Raw genomic sequence first — 21,867 nt, forward strand, 5'->3', positions numbered from 1 at the left:
GTCATGCGAAGAAGCTACTTTGGACCAAAGCAACGTTTATCGGTGGAACAAAATGTTCTCAGAAAAATGTTGCCGAGAAGATGTGAACGACGAAAAGCGTGCCGGGCGCCCGAGTACTTCAACAACAGACGAAAAAATTGATGAAGTGGAGAAAATGGTATTGGCTAATCGTCAAATTACCATTAGGGAAGTTACTAATGACCTAGACATATCGATTGGCTTGTGCTATTCGATTTTTTTTCAATGATTTGGGCATGAGACGGGTCGCCACAAAATTCGTACCAAAACTGTTCAATTTCGACTAAAAGCAGCATCGCATTAACATTGCTAATGAGATGTTGGATTCTGTCGACCCAACGCGACGACCCAAATTTACTACAGAGGTTCATAGCTGGTGACGAATCGTGGGTTTTTGGTTCTGACGTGGAAACCAAAGCTCGATCATCTCAATGGAAGCTGCCACACGAACCAATACCGCGCCAAGTTCGGTCGAATGTAAAAGTTTTGCTTACCGTTTTCTTCGATTGCAGGGGCGTTGTGCATCATGAGTTCATGCCACAGGGCAAAACGGTCAATAAGGAATATCACCTGCAAGTTATGCGCAATTTGCGCGAAGCAATCCGCCATCCGCCAGAAACGCCCGGATTTGTTTAAGAACAAAAATTGGCTCTTGCACGAATTGACACGATAACGCCCCTGCTCACACATTGTCGTTGTGCGCGACTTTTTGGCCAAAAACAACACACTAATGATGCCACACAGCCACCGTATTCCCCAGATCTGCCCCATGTGACTTTTTCTTGCTTCCGAAACTGAAGAGGCCCATGAAAGGACGCCGGAGGAGGAGCTGAACATAATAAAAAAAATGATTTTTTGAAGTGCTTCAAAGATGGGGAAAAACGTTAGCACAAGTGCATAATATCTCATGGGGACTACTTTGAAGGGGATAAAATAGATATTAATGAATAAATAAATAATTTTTGAAAAAAACACAAAATTCGTGATACTTTTTGAACACACCTCGTATATTTATATATATGTATAGTTGCTGTATTTGTGTTAGAATTATGCCAAAAACTTGCGTTGCGTAAATGAATAAATAATAACCAAACTGCGAGTGGCTAAATGCGTAACGGATTGATTTGCCAATAATTAGCAAATTTTCGGAGTTAATGAAGATTAAGACGAACATTTTTAGCATTTAAATCAATACGTAATTTTCATTAATGAATGAGCCTGGGATATTATTTGTGTGTAAACTATGGCTATGGACTAAAATCAGTTACTATTTGTATGGCATTAATAATTCGCATGGCTTTAAATTGTGTGGTTATATGATACTATCAGTGAGGCGACTGTACCACACACGCAATTGCAATAAATGTTAGTAGCCGTTATATTTTATAACTGATGTGTGGACAAAAGTGACGTTGTGTCATTACCGAAAAGAAAAAAAATGTATTGTATTTGCTTTAGCTAGCTCGGGATTTGCCTATCCACTGCACAGTGGCTCTCTAATCGTGAATAGGAATTCATTGTATATTTTTTTGGCAAGGAATTCATCGGTCTAGAGCAACGCTCAAGAATCCACCTTGCAGTTTCGTTTTCTACAAAATGTACAGACTTTCCAAATCTGTCAGGTTTAGTGAAATCTCCCATGACGATTTTTAAGTTGCTCCGATACAAACTTGTGCCATTTCGGTGGTAAGAGCTCAAAAACGCGCTGGAGTACTTCAAAGTGTGAGAGAAGAAGAGATAGGATGGAAAGAGATAGAGACAGAGATAGCTAGTGCTCTCAAAATGGTGAAGCTGAAAATATCCACCGGTTTGAGAGATCAAATTTTACTCATTCTTGTGACAGCAGAACCCAAAATTTGTAGCCTTGCTCTTGCAAAGACACTCACAGAGAAAATGTTCCGTGCTATTCGGCTCTTATAAGCAAGAGAGGCAAATCGGGTCCTCAGTCATTCCAATGCTGGTCATATGCTGACCCCATGGATTGTGTCTTGTAACAAACCAGAACGCCTTTTTACCAAGTTTTAGAAAAAGTTCGATAGTTTTCTGTTCGGGCTTGTCACAAAATACTTTTCAGTACTTCAGCTTCCTAGATCGGACCATCGTTCCTTACGTAAATTGTATACGTACATAGTGGCTGATCCAGTTTATGGTTCCTGTAGAACTGATTGCGATTATTGTCCCTGGTTCCTATGGGGAAACGCCGATGCGCAGTTGGCCAATTCAGCGGCGATTTCATTCCTTTGAACCCATATAAGTACAACTTTATTCCGTCTTCCAAAAGAGTTAAGCTTCTTCTTACATTCTTGAATAATCTTTGAGGTTTGTTTTGCGTTATCTAGACCAGCTAGAGTGCAGTCTGACTACCACTAAAGACTCCAAACTGTCATTTACATTACTTGTAAGTAAAAACGTATACCCATAGTCTGTAAGACATACCAGTCATGACATAGACTAAATGAATCGAAATGAAAATGAAATGGATAACCACTTTTAAACCTTATTTTTAGATCATTTCATACCTCTAGTCTATTAGGTTCTGTAACCACAGATATTATAAAAAATGTAATATAATAAAGAAAAAAATTTACAGAAAAAGGAGTTTCGGCGGTTAGTGAGTTCAAACAGTTAGACAAAAAATCTAAAAATGATCCAAGTGGATTATTTCACATTCTCTGCATCTCCTTCAGTCATTCCGGTAAAGAAACTTTCAATGTTCAGATGGACTTGTCTATCTTTTTATTTCAGCATAGCAGATTACAAGAAAAAGTGTCAAAAATTGTATAAATCTTTAATATGTTTTTATATATCGCATTGAGGTTCCGCCTAGCACCGAACACTCACGTACGCCCATAGCTTAGAATCTTGTGTACCTTTTGCGAATATTACCTCACTATAAATTTTATGTTACAAGTGCAAATAGTAGAAACATCAAAGGACCGCAAATGTGAGCCCACAGGCATAAAACGCAAGGGCGCATTAAAAAAGAAAAAAAAAAAAACATATATTAATAATCATTTGAAATGAAGTGCTTTATGAATGTACACTTAGTTATTTGTAGTACGCGAGCTCTCGTAAATATAAAAACTGAACTTCATTATTATTTTAATGAATTGCGTGACGTTGCTTTTTTAATTAGATTTAATTAAAACTTGAATGTGAATACATATGAGAAGTGGCGGGTAAGGGACTCCCTGAAATGTATGTATGTAGTGAAATATGCTTCTGCTTGTATGCATGTGCGCTTGTGTGCGTATATTACGCACTGAGCCTACTGGCATGCGTTTGCCATTTGTGTGGTGCTTTGAATTTTGTTTTGACAGGAACTTTGCAATTTAATGAACTCAAGTTTTGAAACAACAAACGCCAAAATAATGAGCAATTTTTAAAGAAATAAGAAACGAAATTTAAAGTGAATTTATATGAAACAACTTGAAATTGTAATTGCTTCTGGTGCTATATTAATTTTATATTTGACTGGGCAGAATTTAATTTGTACAAAAAGTAACGAAAAAATATTAAGTAATGTTTGAATGAAATCTGTACTTTGTTTGATCGCAAGTAAATTTGTGATATCAGATAATATAATAAAATGCTTGAATTTTATTCCCATAAAGAAAATTTGGACTTCAGTAAATTATATGAACTCAACGTAAAGCAGTCAGAATACGAAAAAAAAAAACAAATTCATATAAATTAGTAAGCGAATTCTTAGTTAGTTGTATTAGATGGTTTCCGTTTTAGTATCAATAAAATTTTTTTATATTGGCTGTACAACTAATTAATTTCGTATTTTTTTGTTAAGAAACTATTTATTTAAGTATAAAAGTGAACAAATATTTTATTCAATTATTATTGTCCATCGGAAGCGGCAACTTTTTCCCATCTTCCAGGCAATTTATGGATTCCATCCCGAAAAAACTTCTTATCTTTTGCGCCGAGAAAGTCATCAAGCCTTGTTTTAATACTTTCATCATTGGTGAACCGTATTCCACATGATGTATGATTCTGTATCGACCGAAACAAGTGGTAATCAGAAGGAGCTATGCCTGGGCTATAAGGCGGGTGAGGTAGAATTTCCCATCCGGCATTTTCCAAATAATTTTTGACCGGTACTGCAACATGTGGCCGAGCAATGTTATGATTGAAAATTAATTTCTCGTGTCTGATCGCCCATTCTGGCCGTTTTTCGGCTATTGCTTGCTTCAAACGTATCAATTGTTGCCTGTATAGCTCTCCCGTGATCGTCTTGCCCGATTTTAATAGCTCATAGTACAGCACACGCTTCTGATCCCACCAAATACAGAGCATTACCATCAAACCATGAATATTCGGCTTTGGTGTCGATTTGACTGGTTGGCCTGGCTTCACATATGATCTTTTACGCTTTGGGTTGTCGTAATGAATCCACTTTTCATCGCCAGTGACAATACGATGCATTTCAGACATGCAAAATCGTCTCTCAATGTCTCTCGGCTTCAATTCGTGTGGGACCCAATTTCCTTGTTTGTGAATGTATCCGGCTGCTTTTAAACGTTTAGAAATGGCTTGTTGAGTGACTTTCAATGTTTTTCCAAGTACTTCTTGAGTTTGACATGGATCTTGATCGAGTAATACCTCCAATTCTTCGTCTTCAATCTTTTTTGATGGACCTGAGAAGAAGACAAAGAGCGTCTTCTGTGTCAAAATCACCACTTTTAAATCATGCAAACCACTGCTGACATACTCTAACCTCTGGAGCATATTCAGGATAAGCTTCTCAGAGTAAACGATGTGCTTCTGTTGCACTTTTCTTTAAATTGAAGAACAAAAGCAAACCTCCTCGCAAATGCTGTTTTGCTGGAACGTAATTTGACATACATTTTGACTGTAATAAAAAAAATGTGTGTGTTTACTAATATTCACTGTGACATATCAAATTTACTTGATTTTTTGCCACTGGCAAAATATTAATTAATTAGTTGTACACCCGAAAAATTTTTTTTGACGTGATAACGTCTTATAATTCGATTTAACAGGCTGCACGCACGAAAAAATGTGTCGTTACCTTGCTCATTAGTGTTACCTTGCTCATTGCCTTTACCTTGCTCATTTGTCGTTACCTTGCTCATTGCCGTTACCTTGAATGAACTGCAAGCGAAAGCGCGGAACGACCAAAGCAAACGAACGGCAACGTTCGACATCTTGCTCTCTCCTACTTAAGTGAGCGTATATATGTATGTATATGCGCATATGTACATATATAAACTCACGTATTTGTATTTGCATATGCCTTCTTATTGATTATTATTAATTTGATTTACTTGAAGAATTTAAAATAAAACCAAGTTTGTTAATAATACCTGTTGTTTTAATGTTATTATTTTTTGACGTGATAACGTCTTATAATTCTATGTAGCCGGCTGCACGCACCAAAAAATGCGTCGTTACCTTGCTTGAACAGCATGTTATGTTATGATATGATATGATATGTTATGTTATGTTATGTTATGTTATGTTATGTTATGTTATGTTATGTTATGTTATGTTATGTTATGTTATGATATGATATGATATGTTATGTTATGTTATGTTATGTTATGTTATGTTATGTTATGTTATGTTATGTTATGTTATGTTATGTTATGTTATGTTATGTTATGTTATGTTATGTTATGTTATGTTATGTTATGTTATGTTATGTTATGTTATGTTATGTTATGTTATGTTATGTTATGTTATGTTATGTTATGTTATGTTATGTTATGTTATGTTATGTTATGTTATGTTATGTTATGTTATGTTATGTTATGTTATGTTATGTTATGTTATGTTATGTTATGTTATGTTATGTTATGTTATGTTATGTCATGGGCGTATGGCCGTGTTTCCTGGTCACCCATTGGCTAATATTTGAGATAAGCCTATGAGTCCAACGTCCGTTAGTTGACGAATCCCATCTGATTTGCCATTCTTCTATCGAATGAAGTCTCTCTTCAGCTTTTTCTTCTAATGACGGCTTAGCCCGTCGCCTGCCATAGAGACGGCTCAATTCCTTTGCCTGAATGTCAGCTGGTAGTTTGCTCGCGATTACGCCTATCGCGTCTCTCGAGACCGTTCTGTAGCCACAAGCTACCCTTATTGCACTTCGGCGAAGTACCTGTGCTGCATAATGTATGCTGGACGATTTAGCTCCTGCCCATATCGGGGCAGCGTAAAAGAGTACGGAGTCTACCACTGTCGATAAGACACGCCTTCTGTTGCCTTGCGGGCCACCAATATTAGGCAACATTCGTGTTAGCGCTCCATTGATGGCATCAGCTCTTGCGCTTACTGCAGATAGGTGCTGCTTGTAGCTAAGTCGCCTGTCTATTATCACGCCAAGATACTTTATCGACGCCTTAGAGGATATTTCATGGGTGCCGATACGTACTTTTATTTCCTCCTTTTTTCTCCGCCCACTGATGAGTACCGCCTCGGTTTTTTGGGCTGCCAATTCCAATCCGGATTTTGCCAACCATAGCCTTACCCTTGCTGCTGCGTCATTGCTTTTTGCTTCCAGGTGGTCTATATTTCTATCCGTAACTACAAGCGCAATATCATCTGCATAGCCTACGATAGTAGCACCGTCTGGTAGTTTTAGTTTGAGGACCCCGTCGTACATGACATTCCATAGTGTTGGACCAAGGACAGATCCTTGGGGGACCCCGCCAGTGATTTGTTTTGTTTTTTGGCCACCGTCTGTATCGTATTGCAGAATTCTGTTGGTGAAGTAGCTACGGATTATGCACAGTAGATAACCCGGTACTCTTAGTTCTTTGAGAGACATTAAAATATTGCTCCACTTTGCAGAGTTGAACGCGTTTTTGATGTCCATGTTATGTTATGTTATGTTATGTTATGTTATGTTATGTTATGTTATGTTATGTTATGTTATGTTATGTTATGTTATGTTATGTTATGTTATGTTATGTTATGTTATGTTATGTTATGTTATGTTATGTTATGTTATGTTATGTTATGTTATGTTATGTTATGTTATGTTATGTTATGTTATGTTATGTTATGTTATGTTATGTTATGTTATGTTATGTTATGTTATGTTATGTTATGTTATGTTATGTTATGTTATGTTATGTTATGTTATGTTATGTTATGTTATGTTATGTTATGTTATGTTATGTTATGTTATGTTATGTTATGTTATGTTATGTTATGTTATGTTATGTTATGTTATGTTATGTTATGTTATGTTATGTTATGTTATGTTATGTTATGTTATGTTATGTTATGTTATGTTATGTTATGTTATGGGCCGCACCATTAAACATATTTTCGTCATGGATATGGGCAATATTAAGCCGTTACTCACCTCTCAGCGAATTTAACAGAATCAGCTGATAGATAGGCTGACGAAATAGGAGATGCGTTTACAAAAAAGCTGAGATATACGGAGAAAATCAACATAGTCCTCAGCCATGTTGCTTCGTGGCCGTCTGAACTAGGACTGTGTGGACGATTGTGTGAAAACGTTAATGGCGAAACTTGGTAAATCTATTATCCTTGATTTGCATCTATCAAATGTAGCTCTCACATAGCTCAAATTTTTGATTTGGCGTAAAATTTTATTGATTATGTCTATCAAATAAGTTTCACTATACTGCAAAAATATTGAAGCGATTCCATGTCAAATTATCGAAGTATCAGGTCAGCCCATAAGTTCGTGTGTTTTTTAAAGGTGGTTTTAAAATTAATAAAAAAGATGTTTAAAGTATTTATTAACCAGTTAACTGTGGCGCTCCCATTTAAAAGTGCGCACAGTTTTGTGTCGCCAGAATTGAGCTATGACGAGTATATTCGTCAATCACAGAGTAAGTTGCGCTGGTAAGATATTGGATGAAAAAGATAGTTGGATAGTTGCTCATTTTGGGAACAAATGAACTAAAAATAAAAAAATAGTAATTTACAGAACTTCTGGACAACTTTATAATATTTACGCACTTGAAATTCTTACGTTTCACTGTACTTATTTGATAAGAACCGCCGGCACTTGGTAAGATATGCACTGACATACACGAGTTAGCTTTCTAGTTTATAAATCCACTTTTTGACTTTTGCCTTTGCCCCTTTTAGGTTAACATCTAAAAAACGTTATCATCGCACATAAATAAATTCATTATGCGAACTGGTGAACTTTTTCAACCAGTGCATTCGGGGAAGCATGACATCATCTCAAACTGTTTATATTTTCTATTTGTTTGTTTTATTCCGGCATAGCCTCAAAATATTCTAAACGTCTTGAAATTTGAGAATATGTGTTGTTTTTCTCAAAAATTGTAATTTAAATAGCCAATGGTCACTAATTTATACGCATGACGAGTATACTCGTCAATACACAAAATTTTGCCACTTCTCCATGACGAGTATACTCGTCAATCACAGTTAACTGGTTAATCAATAATATATTTTCCTTCATTATTTACAATATCTTCGCAACGTTTAGACAAATTTTTAAGTCCCTGCTCAAAAAATTGTTTGTCCTTGGAGCCAAAATATGCTTCAATATCCCTTTTTATAGCTTCGTTTGAGAAGCTAACTCATATGGGATTGAAGTCAACGGAAAAGGTGATAAACACAAGGTGCAATATCCGCAGAGTATGGTGGAAACCGGATGAGCTCCCATTCGAGCTCGTTCAGCTTGCCTAATGTTTGCCTTGCGGTATGAGGTCTTTCGTTGTCGTGGTGAAACAAAACTTTGCTTTTATTCACTAAAGACGGTCGATTTTTGTTAAGTGCCTCATTCAGGTTTTGTAGATGATGAGAATAATAATCAGCAATTATCATCTGGTTTGGTTCCAGAAGTTCATAATAAGCAATACCGTGCATACCCCACCAAATAGACATGAGAATCTTCTTGGGGTGAAGGCCATATCTAGGGGACGGTTCTGGTGTTTCATCTTTATCTAAACATTGGCGTTTTCGAACAGGATTATTGTAGAGGACCCATTTTTCATCATCAGTAATGATACGGTTGAAAAAACTTTCATTTTTAAGCCATTATAGCAGCTCAGAACAAACATTCACTCTCTGCTGAAGTTTGGCGACGGAAAGTCTATGCGGAAACTATTTTCCCAGCTTTGAAACCTTTCCCAACTTTTGTATGCAAAAATCGTACAAGAGCGAAATTATGGGTAAAATACGCACGAACTTATGGACTGACCTGATATTTTAGAAATTTTTCTGGGAATTTGCTTATTTGTGGGTCTAAGAAGTAAACTGGAAAAATATTTAAATAAATTTAATAATTTTCAGGTTTATTCAGGGATGATTTTTTTTAAAGAAATATCTTGGGATATTTTTAACATTTTTATAGTTTTTGTTTAGCATAAAACGGAATTTTTAAAAAGAAAAATTTTTTGGAAAACATTTTTTTTTTAATTTTTGGGAAAGTGTTGGTTTTCATATTTTTGAGCAACCGCTTGAGAATTAAAAAAAAATATTGAAATAAAATTATTCGAAGCAGGGTCTGTTAGATTTAGGAGAATACTTAAATGACTATTGTAAAACTCATAAACGAAATCACCTTTCAATTTTATTCAAAGTACAAATGCTTTAAGATGAAAAAGCTTGCAAACCAAACGTTTATGATGTACTTTGCATTAAAACTGGCAAATATAACTAAATTTCATAAGTTTTGTTAATGTAAACTCACGTTGCTTTTGCAGGAATGGCGTCGCCGCTCGATAATGCTTCACCGTCAGCACAACGATATCGCCGGCATTGCGCAATATATTAACCGCATCATCGTGTGGACATGCTGTGATATATTCGCCATTCACCTTAATTATCGCATCGCCAACAAATAGTTGTCCGGTGATGTCCGCCGCCTGATCCTTGTAGATGCGCGATATTAAAATAGGCAATTTATGCTCGGCGCCGCCTTTTATGCTCAGCCCAAGGCCGCCTTGCTTTTGACGGGTAATCTGCACCATGCGCTCCTAAAGTCAAGTAGAGAGTCAGAAGAAAAGAAGATAAAGTATTAAGATGAAGTGGAATATAGAAAAACAAAGAAAAAAAATTAAAAAAAAAAATGTTATTTCTACGGCCTGGCGAGAAATTAATGTGTTGTTACCTTTTAGATTTTACAAACACACAAATATGCCAAGTCTACAGTTTTCGTTCGTTTTAATGAAGTCTCCAAAAAGTCTCATTACTCGCATACATTCGTACATATGTATGTATGTATACATCTATGCTTGTTCACTTTTTTCAAACTTTAAACCTTGACCCTCTGCCCACCAATCCTTTAATTTCAATAAACGTTGCCCATGGCATTCAAAAATTAACTCACTTTTAGTTTACTACCAAAAATTATTTCATTCGTATGTGGCATTTGCGATATTCCACTTGTCAGTTGTTTATTATTAAATTTAAACATTAAATTTTAAAGTTACTGCTGCAATCGTGGCAGCGCACATTAATTTTTGTAGCATTTTAATTTGGTATGCAGCCGCATAGTTTTTCTGAATTATCCATGTCCCAGGCCATTACATTTGTCAAACTGGTTCGCATTTCCCCTCAAGGACATTGTCATGTTCTACATGCAATCGAACACTTAATTGTATTTAATATCAGTCCGATCTTCGTGCTATTGTGGTGCTGCCCAACATTTTTTTATGACAACTAAGAACTGAATATGCATGCAAACACACTCTCATGCGCACCCTGCAGTCAAACCTACTGGGTTTGAACTACTTTACCAGCAGTTTACTTCACAGCTCAACTAGTCGGGTTCTGTGTTATTGCTTCATGTACTTTAGTTAATTATAATTCAAACAATCACGATGGCATAATGATAAATAACAAAACGTAGGACTATAACATAAGCTGCCAGTCGCACATATGTAGGAGCATTTGTATGGAAAAACCAGGTCATACAGGTAAGTCGAAAAAAATGTGTCATCTCATCACAGAAACTATCTTCTTAAAGGTAGATAATCGGTTTATCAAATAACAGACAGACGCCAGAATTTTCACAGTTTGATGCCTGAGCATTGTTCATTGGAACCTAGTCATTCTTTTAACCATACATCTTCGTTCTCGTCAATCTTATATTTCCATAATGTGTAATGGTTAACTGTGCTTTTGTTTTGTGAAGTGAACGAAAAAATCTTTTTTTGAATGACAAGGTATGTACTTTATGATAAAAATATATTTTTTTAGTTTTATGACAAGATTGCACTCCAAGTGAGGATTTTTAAGTCCTAGTAAAAAGTATTTATTTTTTACTAAAATTTAGCAAACAATAGTGTTTTTAAATAGGTGTCAGACCTTGCCAAGTAAAATTGTTAGTGTGATCATAATATAATAATAATTGGACCCTTGTCAAATATAAACGGCTATAAAATTGTCCCCGCATGTACACAATTTTTTTTCTCAGTTCTAAAAGTATGCACCGCAAAAACAGGTTTCTTGGCAGAAATCACATGTTCACTTGAGTTCACTCGTACCTGTGAGATTGATTGTGTCAATTAATGGAAAACTCAATAAGATTGTTTGGCAAAATCCAAAACCAAGTTCAATAAGGTTTGTCGACCTATCCGAGCAAGATTTATCCATAAAACAAAAGATGTGACAAAAGAAGAAATCGTCTACTTTGAAGAAGAGTGCCAAGAACTCGAAGAAAGGATAGTAAATTCTGCTAATGGAGCTACTAAAATAAACCACACTTTACTGCTTACTATGGTAGACGAAAAAGTCTGCAACGCAGCTACAACATCCACTATGAAGTGCTACATATGTAACCAAACTTCGAAAGATTTTAATAAGCTGAAGAAAACAACTCAGATAAATAACGAGGCACTCAAATTTGGCCTCTCGGTTATCCATGCTATAGGGTGATCAATTAAGAGGAGTTTTTTTCATTTGCTTTTTTTTTAGATCGCGCGCGAGTTGTGGCAAACTGTCATCGTGGATTTGTTGAACAGCGTTTGGCATTTCATCATGGAAAGACTCACACCGCAACAACGTCTACAAATTGTTCAAATGTATTATGAAAACCAGCGTTTGAAGAAGATCCGCTGTTTTCGAGCAAAATTTTGTTCAGCGATGAGGCGCATTTCTGGCTCAATGGTTACGTCAATAAGCAAAATTGCCGTATTTGCGATGAAGAGCAACCAGAACAGGTTCAAGAGCTACCTTTACACCCAGAGAAAACAACGGCTGATAAACCAGCTACGATTGAAGCTCTGGAAGCCAACATTACGCGTGTTATTCATGAAATGCTCGAACGAGTGATTGAAAATTGGACCTTCAGAATGGACCACCTTAAGCGTAGTTGCGGCCAACATTTGAATGAAGTCATATTCAAAAAGTAAATGCCAAAGAATGTCCTTTCAAATGATAAATAAAGGTTTTGAACATAATTTACATTTTTGTTTTTTTTTAACTATTGAAAAAAGCACCTCATGATTGATCACCCTATAGAATTCGTTTCTTCGAGTCTCTATTGCATTTATCGTATAAGGTAACATTAAAAATATGGCAAGCATGATCAAAAGAAGCGAAAAAAATATTGCAGGAAACCAAAGAAAAAATTCGAAAACGTTTCAGAGAAGAAATGGGTCTCCTTGTTGATATGAGCTATACCTCTATTATCATAATAAAGAGATGTGACAATAATTTCCTAAAAAAAATTTATTTTATTCAAAATCAACACCGGCGCTTGAATCTTAACAACACTTTACCTCCAAATCGCGGAATGTATTGTCGATGGAGAGATCAGACCAGACCTTAAGCAAACGTCAAAATTGATAAACGTGAAACGACGGGACGTCTGGAGACTAACGGCAGTCATAACTGGCTTTTGGTTTGTCGGAGAAGAAGCAGTCAAAATGGGCAACCTCACAACAGATACTTTCACAGTGATAAACAACCAGAGAAAAAGGAAATAATCTTCCATTTCCTCTATGTCCATGGAAGAACAGTATGTTATCCCTAGGCAAACCGCTATTCGAGAGTCGAATAACTGTCTGGCTTAGATGTCAACAACCTAATAGGGTTATTAAGCCGCACAGACTGGATATAGTCTTGCTTTAAATAACTGTTAAACAAGTTGGTAAGGAGGATGTGGCAACAAAATGATGCGGAAGCGCTAGTTGGATTCTGGATGAATCACCACTTTAATGTCCTGCCACCTCTACTTTGAGCTCTACACGGAGTATTTATGTTGTGGAGTTTAGTCTTGTTTTGGTTTTTGCTTCCTTTTTTAATTACATACTTTTTATGACACTAAGTTATTATTTTTACTCCTTGGGTTTCATAGTATTAATCGTTATCAATTGTACATTTTGGTTGAGTATTTGTCTGTTTTGCAATTTATGCTTTATGAGTAGCTTTAAATTTTTTCTTGCTTTCAGCTGAGTTGGTGTTGGCCGTTTGATCCGTCTGGAGGTTGCGCTTTCTGTCGATTGAAGTTGTGGCTTGTCAGTATTCGAAATATTCGTTAAACGGAGAATACGATTTCTTCTGCATTTGCGGATGATTTCTGCTATTGCATCGATATTGATGGCACGATGATTGTCTTCATTTAGGACGTACCAAGGAGCATTAGTTAATATTCTGAGTATTTCCGATTGTAGTCGTTGAATAATGTTGATGCTAGTTTTACTTACAGTTCCCCAGATTTCTATGCCATATGCCTAGATTGGCACGATCATAGTTTTGTAAAGGCTGATCAGATGGGAGGTACTTTTTCCAATAGGGGTTTTTGACACATCACGCGTGACTACTATCAAACTAAATACATAAAATTTTCAGTATTCATTGACATTTCATTATGGCAAGACTTACGTTTCAACAATGTTTACAAATCGCAGAATTGTATTACGAAAATCAAAGCGTCGTCACACGCTCTACATAACCATTCAGCGATGAGGCCATTTTTGGCTTAATTCACGAAGAATAAATGAGGTGCCCGTGTCACCCAGTGGTATCACAACGCACCTTTAAGGTCTAAGTGAGTTGGTCGTACTGACCGACTACCACCAAGATCTAACCTAACCTCATAACGAACTAGTTCAAATAGGCAAAAAAAAATCGAATCCAATTTGTGGTGAAAATGATCAGTTTTGGTGGAGTTGAAAAAAAAAATAAATAAGAAAATGGTAAATGGAAATTTTAAAAAATATTTGGTTGGTTATGTTTCAATATAGTGTACGATTTAATTTTTTTCAATTCATTCATTCATTCATTTTTCAATTAGGACATACTTCAAAATTCTATCTATTCCAAAATAAATGGTAAAAATATTATAAACATTATGGTAATAATAAAGCAAACAAATATATTAGAAAATTATTTGTTTTTCATTCTCTCTTAATCTCTGGTCATTTGCCAACTGGTACACAACTAGCCCCACTCGAACCAGTACACATTTTTCCAGTTAGATGCCAGTTCATGAACTGGAATATTTGACGATAGCTTTTCACTGTAGATTACATAAAATGTACATATGTATGGTTGCATGTATGTGTAAATATGTATTCTACTTCTTGGTAAACTTCGTATTGCGTACAACTGCAGCATACAGCATCCCCTTGGGCGATCTCACAGTATTTTAACAGAAACAACATTCAGCTCATTTCAAGTTAAATTGAGTTACGAGTTGCTTCAAATACATCAGGCAAATTTTTATTTTTTGTCAAAGTCAAAATAAACTGTTTATGTATATAAAGTGGTCAAATAAATTGTTGGCTTAACAAATTTTTGAATTTCAACGCAATTACATAGAGTAAAGTTTAGGCCATGAGCTGCCTTTTCTTGGAGTCTCCATTGTAAGGCTTATTGTTTGGAAATATTTATTAATCTAATAAATTACTGTGACTTAGTGATATAATTTTTTAATTTGTAATTTGATTTGAAAATTACTTGCCTTTGACTCCATTGGTGGCCCATTGTGTTGAGGATTTGTTGGCGTAACTACCTCTAATCTTTGTAAGGTGACTAGTTCCATAGTTAAATTCAGTCTAAGTGGTTCTGGTTTACTTTTGCCATCGCTGACATTTACCATGCCAGTGCGGATCTGAAAAGAAGTTAATGTAAATGCTTAAACATTGTTTTTATCTATTATAGAAGCAAGATAAAATAAGAAAACTAAACACTACTATATTTGAAATGGTAATACGGAAAACATATTGGAGAATAATGAAGTACTCTTTCTGCAAAATAGCTGAATGAGAAAACTTTTTCTTAATAAAAAAAATGAAATCTTTGGTAACGCACTGAAAATGTGAGTAAAAATAGATGCCCCGTAGAGAAGAGATGATGGGTATGGTACCGTTCCAAAATTATAAAAGTACCACCATAAATGCAAGTTGTCACTATTTATTTATTTTTCACTTTAATAACATAACAATTATCAAATTAGTTTGGAGGAAAAAATTTCATTATGTTGGCCTAAAACTTTTGCGCAAAAGGTTTAAAACTGTTTTGTGGTCGATCTTTAGCTCTTAGGCGATGCTGCGACTGCTAACATGCCGGTCAACTTCGATTATTTCATGAGTTTATCGACATTTTTTGAGTTTCGAACAAAGAGCTAATATCAAATTTTGTTTTAAAATCGGTAAAATGTTAACCGAAACATTTGAATTGATGAAAGAAGTTTATGGCGATGATTGTCTATCTCGTGCCAGAGTTTATGAGTGGTTTACACGTCACAGAGATGGTTGTAAGGACATAAATGACAATGAACAAATCAGTAATCACCGAAAACTCCATCGAAATTGTTCGTAAATTTATCAAAAATGAACCGAAATCATCGTTGAAATTCATTGAATCGGAGTTGAATATCTCCAAAAATCGATTTATCGCATTTAACTGATCAGAGAGGCGAGAAAAGTTTCCAACATGAATCTGAAACTAAGCGTCAAAGTGCCAAATGGAAGGTCCCAGACGAGCCCCCACCCAAAAAATCGCATTTAGAGAAGTCAAAAATCATTTGTTTTTACGATTTCAAGGAAATATCCACAAGGAGTTAGTGCCAAAGGGCCAATTCGTTAATGCTATTTTCTATCTTGGCGTTTTGAAGCGCCCTGAATACCGCGAAGGAGGAAGCTTGAGCTTATTGCATGATAATGCATTGTCTCATCGATCCACTTTTGTGACGGATTTTTTGACTAGAAATCGCATTTTAACCAACAATCACTTACCGTATTCGCCTGATATGGCTCCTCGTTTTGCGTAAAAGGCTTGTACCGACATCCTAAAGAACATTCCGGCCAATGACCTGAAACACTCTTTCGAAAAGCTTTTAGATCACGCAAAACAGTATATCGAGGCCAGAATAAAAAAACTCGAAGTTATTAGAACAAAATTCCTATCGTTTCTATTTTAGCTCAGTCTTGTTTGTTTTGAACTTCACCTTGTATATTGGTTTTAGTTGTCAGCAAGTCCACAAGCAAAATCACTTACCCATTCCCTATTTCATAAGTATCGATTAACTCGAATTTGTAAATTTGTTCACGATTTCAGCTTTCACATTTTTGGCTGCTACGATGTCATTTGTTTCATCAAAGTTAAATTAACAGTAAAATAACTTTGGTACTAAATCAATCAGAAATTTCTCTCCAGAATGAATTTTTAATGATGGAAAAAATTTCTAACGATTGCAAAGACATTAATTTTACTTACTTCCTACACATTTTGATCGTTTGCGTGTGACAAAAAAAAACACTTCATCGCGTGTCCTCAAGGGGGCGCTTTCTCTTCATGAGTATAAAATCATAAATCATTATTTTTATGCAATTACACAGTGACAAGTACAATGTCATAGACACTAGGAAAAAAAAATTTCCTTACCCTGCTGAACCACTTTTTGCGAGTATCTTTTTGGAATGAAAGTAATAAACTGGACTAAAATATTACTAGAGGGTTTTTCAGTGACAGAAGTAATCGAAGTTGACCGGCATCTTAGCAATCATAGCATCGCTCAGGAGCTAAAGATCGAATCAAATCAATTGGGCGAAGAGTGTACATAAAAATAATGGATTTATTTTTCCCCACGCTAATATATATATAATTATGAATGTATTCAAATGAATTCAACCGGTGTGAGACAACGACGATTATTATCACCTTTATTTTCCCCATTTATTTAACTGACTTACAAATGAGGGGGAATCGATATTGAGAATATTAATGTGCGACTGTTTTTGTATGCGGATGACATAGTTTTGTTAGCTGATAACGTAAAGAATTACAAAAAATGATCAATAACACTGCCCTGCATCGGTTTTGCGAATAAGATGGGACCTAGTGATCCCGAAGGGAATTTTCGCGCTAAGCACGAATCCGAGTTCAAAAATTTTCCATCACGTCAGGTTTTCGAGAAAAAGGGGGTTGAAACCCCTAAAAATAGCGTATTTGGCCATTTTTCAAAAATTGTGGAGCAGAGCCCTAACGTGCTACGATCTTCGTTATTGTCAGTAATTGAAGGTTGAACTTTGCTCTTTGAAATAAGCCCAAACCCAAATTGTTCGCATGCACCCTTAGAGTAGGGGGTGTACTTATGTCTACGGGGGTAGGGAAAAAAATGAACATAGGAACTTATCTACACCCAAGATAAGATATAATGAAAAGTGCAGTGTTCCTAAGGTATTTAGTGTCGCTGATTACAAACCTAGGGTTAGGGTTGGGGTTCTGCTTCACAATTTTTGAAAAAATGGCCAAATACGCTATTTTTAGGGGTTTCAACCCCCTTTTTCTCGAAAACCTGACGTGATGGAAAATTTTTGAACTCGGATTCGTGCTCAGCGCGAAAATTCCCTTCGGGAACACTAGGCCACATCTTATTCGCATCAGAAAAATTGAAATTTGCAGGGCAGTGTAATTTATCGTTTTCAAGATAATTACAAACCAAGGCATTTAGACGAGGGAAAAATATTATAAGTAGTTGTTGCGGCCAAAAATTCAAACACCGATACAAGCGGACAGGAGGCAATATTTTAATATTTATTATATTGCGTATATACCCGAAAATATTTATGTTTTTTTATTAAACTTTAATCACAGTCGCTTGTAACATATCGCAGGTGAATTTTTTTTTCATCGGAATATTTATATATATATATTTTTATGTTCCGCTTTTTTGAATAAGCTAATATGAATAAGCTTTGTAGTAATAATAATCAGAGCTTTGTAGTAATAATAATCAGAGCTTACTACTGTGGGCAAAAAGTAAGGTGAATTCGGTTGTAAACTGAAAAATCTTTATTTATTCTTGTAAATCAATTTCATCCCCTTCAAAATAATCCCCTCCTGATGAAATACACTTATGCCAACGATTTTTCCAATCCCCGAAACATGCCAAATAGTCCATTTCCAGTATAGCCATCAGCACCTTCTTCGATTCAGCTTTTATCTCCTCAATCGACTCGAAACGCGTTCCCCGGAGTGGTCTCTTGAGTTTTGGGAATAGCCAGAAGTCACACGGAGCCAAATCAGGCGAATACGGTGGTTGCGGAACGATATGCGTTGAATTTTTGGCGAAATGGTCACGAAGAACGAGTGCAGTGTGAGACGGTGCATTATCGTGATGCAAAAACCAAGAGTTGTTGGCCCATAATTCTGGTCCTTTTAGACGAATTGATTCACGTAAACGACGCATAACGCTCAAATAATATTAATTATTAACACTTTGGCCAGGTGGAAGGAATTCATAATGCACCACACCACGAAAATCCAAAAAAACTTTCATCATGACCTTTATTTCTGAACGACTTTGACGTGCTCTTTTCGGTCTGGCCTCGCCTTTAACACGATACTCGCTTGATTGGTCGGTTGTTTCAGAGTCGCAAGCATAAATCCAAGTCTCATCTCCCGTAATGATGCATTTGAGCTTGTCCTGATAGTCTGAAAGTATTGTTTCACACACATCAACGCGACGACTTATTTCCAAGAAATTGAGAGTTTTCGGTACCAAACGAGATTTGACTTTTCGTAAGCCCAAATGGTCTTTCAAAATGGTTTTCACAGATCCTTCTGATATTCCGATCATATCAGTAAGGTCCTTAACGGTTAACCGACGATTTTTGAGCACTAACTCCTTCTTTTTAATGACGTGTTGGTCATCTGTTGACGTCGATGGTCGTCCGGAGCGCTCCAAGTCATCAATACTTTCTCGACCCTCTTTGAAGTCTTTGTACCACTTATAAACATTTTTCTGCGACATGCTAAACGTTTCCGCAGCCGAAATTTCATCCCGCAAACAAAATTCGATGGTACTTCTCTGCTCAATCAAATCAGACATTGTAAAAATCGAAAAATGCACTCTTGGTCGTTTGGTAAACAAAAACGTAAATATAATATATTCCTGATAATGACATTCACATGAAAGTTGGCCCAGATGTTATTAACAGTGCTGCCAACTCATGAAAAAATAACTAGAGCGAAATTTTAGTCCCGCGAACTTTGACAAATAAATTCACCTTACTTTTTGCCCACAGCAGTAGTAGTAATAAGTGATCATTCAAGGGAAGCTCACAGATTCTATCTCTATTGAAACAGGTGTAAAACAACGTGATATCCTTTCAACTGTTATATTTAATTTGAGGCTAAGGAAGTCAACAAAGACAGTGCCTTGTTAATTAAAACAACCCAAATATGTGCTTAGGCAGATGATATCGCTATTTTCTCGAGGAATACGAACGACTTACAAGAAAACATTTTAAAAGTTAACAAAATTGCGAACTTTTTTGGTCTGTTTGTAAACGAGAGCAAAACCAATTATTTGCTGAAGTCGAGGCGGCATACACAGGTGCAAAATTTTCAGGTTGGAGCTTATACCTATGTACTCTTGAAGCAGTCCAGCATTTTAAGTTTTTGGGAGTTATGTTCGCATGTAGCTGTGATTCAACTTCTGCAGTCAGGGATCGTATCAACGCCGACAACAAAAAGCATTATATTCACCTAAATTTGTTGAAGGCCCGGCTCTTGCCTAAAACTACAAAGCTAACTATGTACAAGACCCTTATCCGAGCAATCTCAACGTAGGGATGTGAGGTATGGACTCTTAAAGTTGCTGACTGCGCGCTGATTCCTAGCATGGAAAGAATTTATAGAATTCGGTACAATTCCGAACTAAACGATCTCACTCAGAACGAGACAATTGTACGTTTTGTTAAAGTGCAGCGCATAAGATGGCTAGGTCATGTTGCTGTATGCCTTCTGACTGTGCCATGAAGAAATCCATGGCAGGAAAGCTAATGGGCGTAAGGGCCAATGGCAAACCAATGGAAAACGATCTCAAGTATTTGGGAATACGTAACTACGAGGCAAAAGCTCAAGATCGATCGCTTTGGAGCAACATTGTGAAGGAAGCTTTGACGCAGCCCGCGTTGCAATGCTGTGAAAGAAGAAGACGTAGTGATAGTCAACACAATTTATGTAGTAAATTATAATACAATAATTATAAAAATTATGCAGTACGAATTTGTGTATGTAATATTGTGTGGTATAACCAAAAATGAATTTAGATAAACATAATATCATATATCATCTTGAAATAGATTATGAATGCATGTATTGAATTTTCTGAATGAAACTTCTTAGGCGTTGATGGACGAGCGAGAATGGAGAGTCAAATTTCAAGGTTTTGTGTTCTCTGCAAATGTTGTGAATTTATTTAGATATATATTCTTTCTCTCTCTCTCTCTCTCATTCTCTCTCGGGTCTCCCCGAGACTGCCTGCCTTGAGAGTTTCACTTCTGTTATGTGTACTACGCTACACGCATTTTTTTTTATAGCTTCCAATGACTTAGACCAGTTTCAAAATCAACTAAATAATCAAGATACTAATCATTCGAAGCAATAATTTATGAACTGTATTGAAAACACAAACTTAATAGAGAAATTCACTGAGTCTTCGGTTGATTTTTAATAACAGACTTTTAAGGCGTTGGGTGTAGTCAGAAATTTCAAAAAATTAGATTTTTTTTGGATTCTCTTAAAGTATAATGTCTTAGAAATATTGTGTGAAAATTTTATGTGAATCCGAAAAATACTTTTCGAGTTATTCAACAATTAACAAAGGGCGCTCGGGCGCTCCGGTAATCGATAGCAAAACTTTAAATGCGTTTTTCTTAAAACTATGTTTTTTGAACTGGTGATCACTGTAACTTACCGTAACTAACCGCTTTATAGATTTCAATAAAATTTATACCGCTTTTAAAAACATAAAAAACTCGTGCCTGATGGAAGGATTTTTTTTTCAAAAATTTCAATTTTTTTGAATAATTAATTGCCGGGGTTTTTCTCGAAAATCTGAAAAATATTTTCTGAGGCCGCCATATTGTTAAATCTGAGAAAAAGCTTCGACCAGGCACAATATTATCTATTAATAGAACTAACTTCTCTTCTTCGATTGATTTTAAAGGAATCTCCAAGGGCTAGAGATGATCACCCCAAGGGACTTTTTACTTTGCAATTATTAATTTTTTTTTTTAAATTTTGCTAAAGTCATATCGAAAAATTATGTATTAATGCTACGTTTTTATTTTTGTAAAATACAGCAGTTGACTAGCAAAAAAAAATAATAAAATCAACATTTTTTCGGGCCTCTGACTACCCCTAAGCCCTTAATCAAAAATGGCATTTGGATTTCCGTGTTCACATAACTTAGTTAGACTTAACTTCTTCATGTCTGACTTCCTTCAAAATTAATTTCGCCATGGCTGTGAAGCGTATTGAAGGCATTCAAATGTCAAAGACGGTCTTCCCGAAGAGGATTTTAAAAAAATATTCCTTAAATAAGCCATTTAATTTGCTTCTAGACCGTGCAAAATAATATATAGAGCTTTTAGGGAACTATTTAGAGTA

At 35.8% G+C, this 21,867-nt stretch overlaps 1 protein-coding gene across 2 annotated transcripts in view; it reads right to left on the reverse strand.

Moving 5' to 3' along the window:
* LOC129243667 (gamma-1-syntrophin) overlaps nt 1-21,867 on the reverse strand; it is a 242,349-nt gene that overhangs the window by 151,226 nt on the left and 69,256 nt on the right. For both annotated transcript variants that reach the window (XR_008582333.1, XM_054880859.1), the window contains 2 exons: nt 14,927-15,076; nt 9,707-9,992 (listed from right to left, as the gene is read on the reverse strand). Coding sequence is in view for 1 of the 2 variants with exons in the window: in XM_054880859.1 (XP_054736834.1) it covers nt 9,707-9,992; nt 14,927-15,076 (436 nt within the window). In the remaining variant the exon portion in view is untranslated. The remainder of the gene's footprint in view (nt 1-9,706; nt 9,993-14,926; nt 15,077-21,867) is intronic.

This window comes from Anastrepha obliqua, chromosome 4, assembly GCF_027943255.1.
Source record: "Anastrepha obliqua isolate idAnaObli1 chromosome 4, idAnaObli1_1.0, whole genome shotgun sequence".
Taxonomy (NCBI): Eukaryota; Metazoa; Arthropoda; class Insecta; order Diptera; family Tephritidae; genus Anastrepha; species Anastrepha obliqua.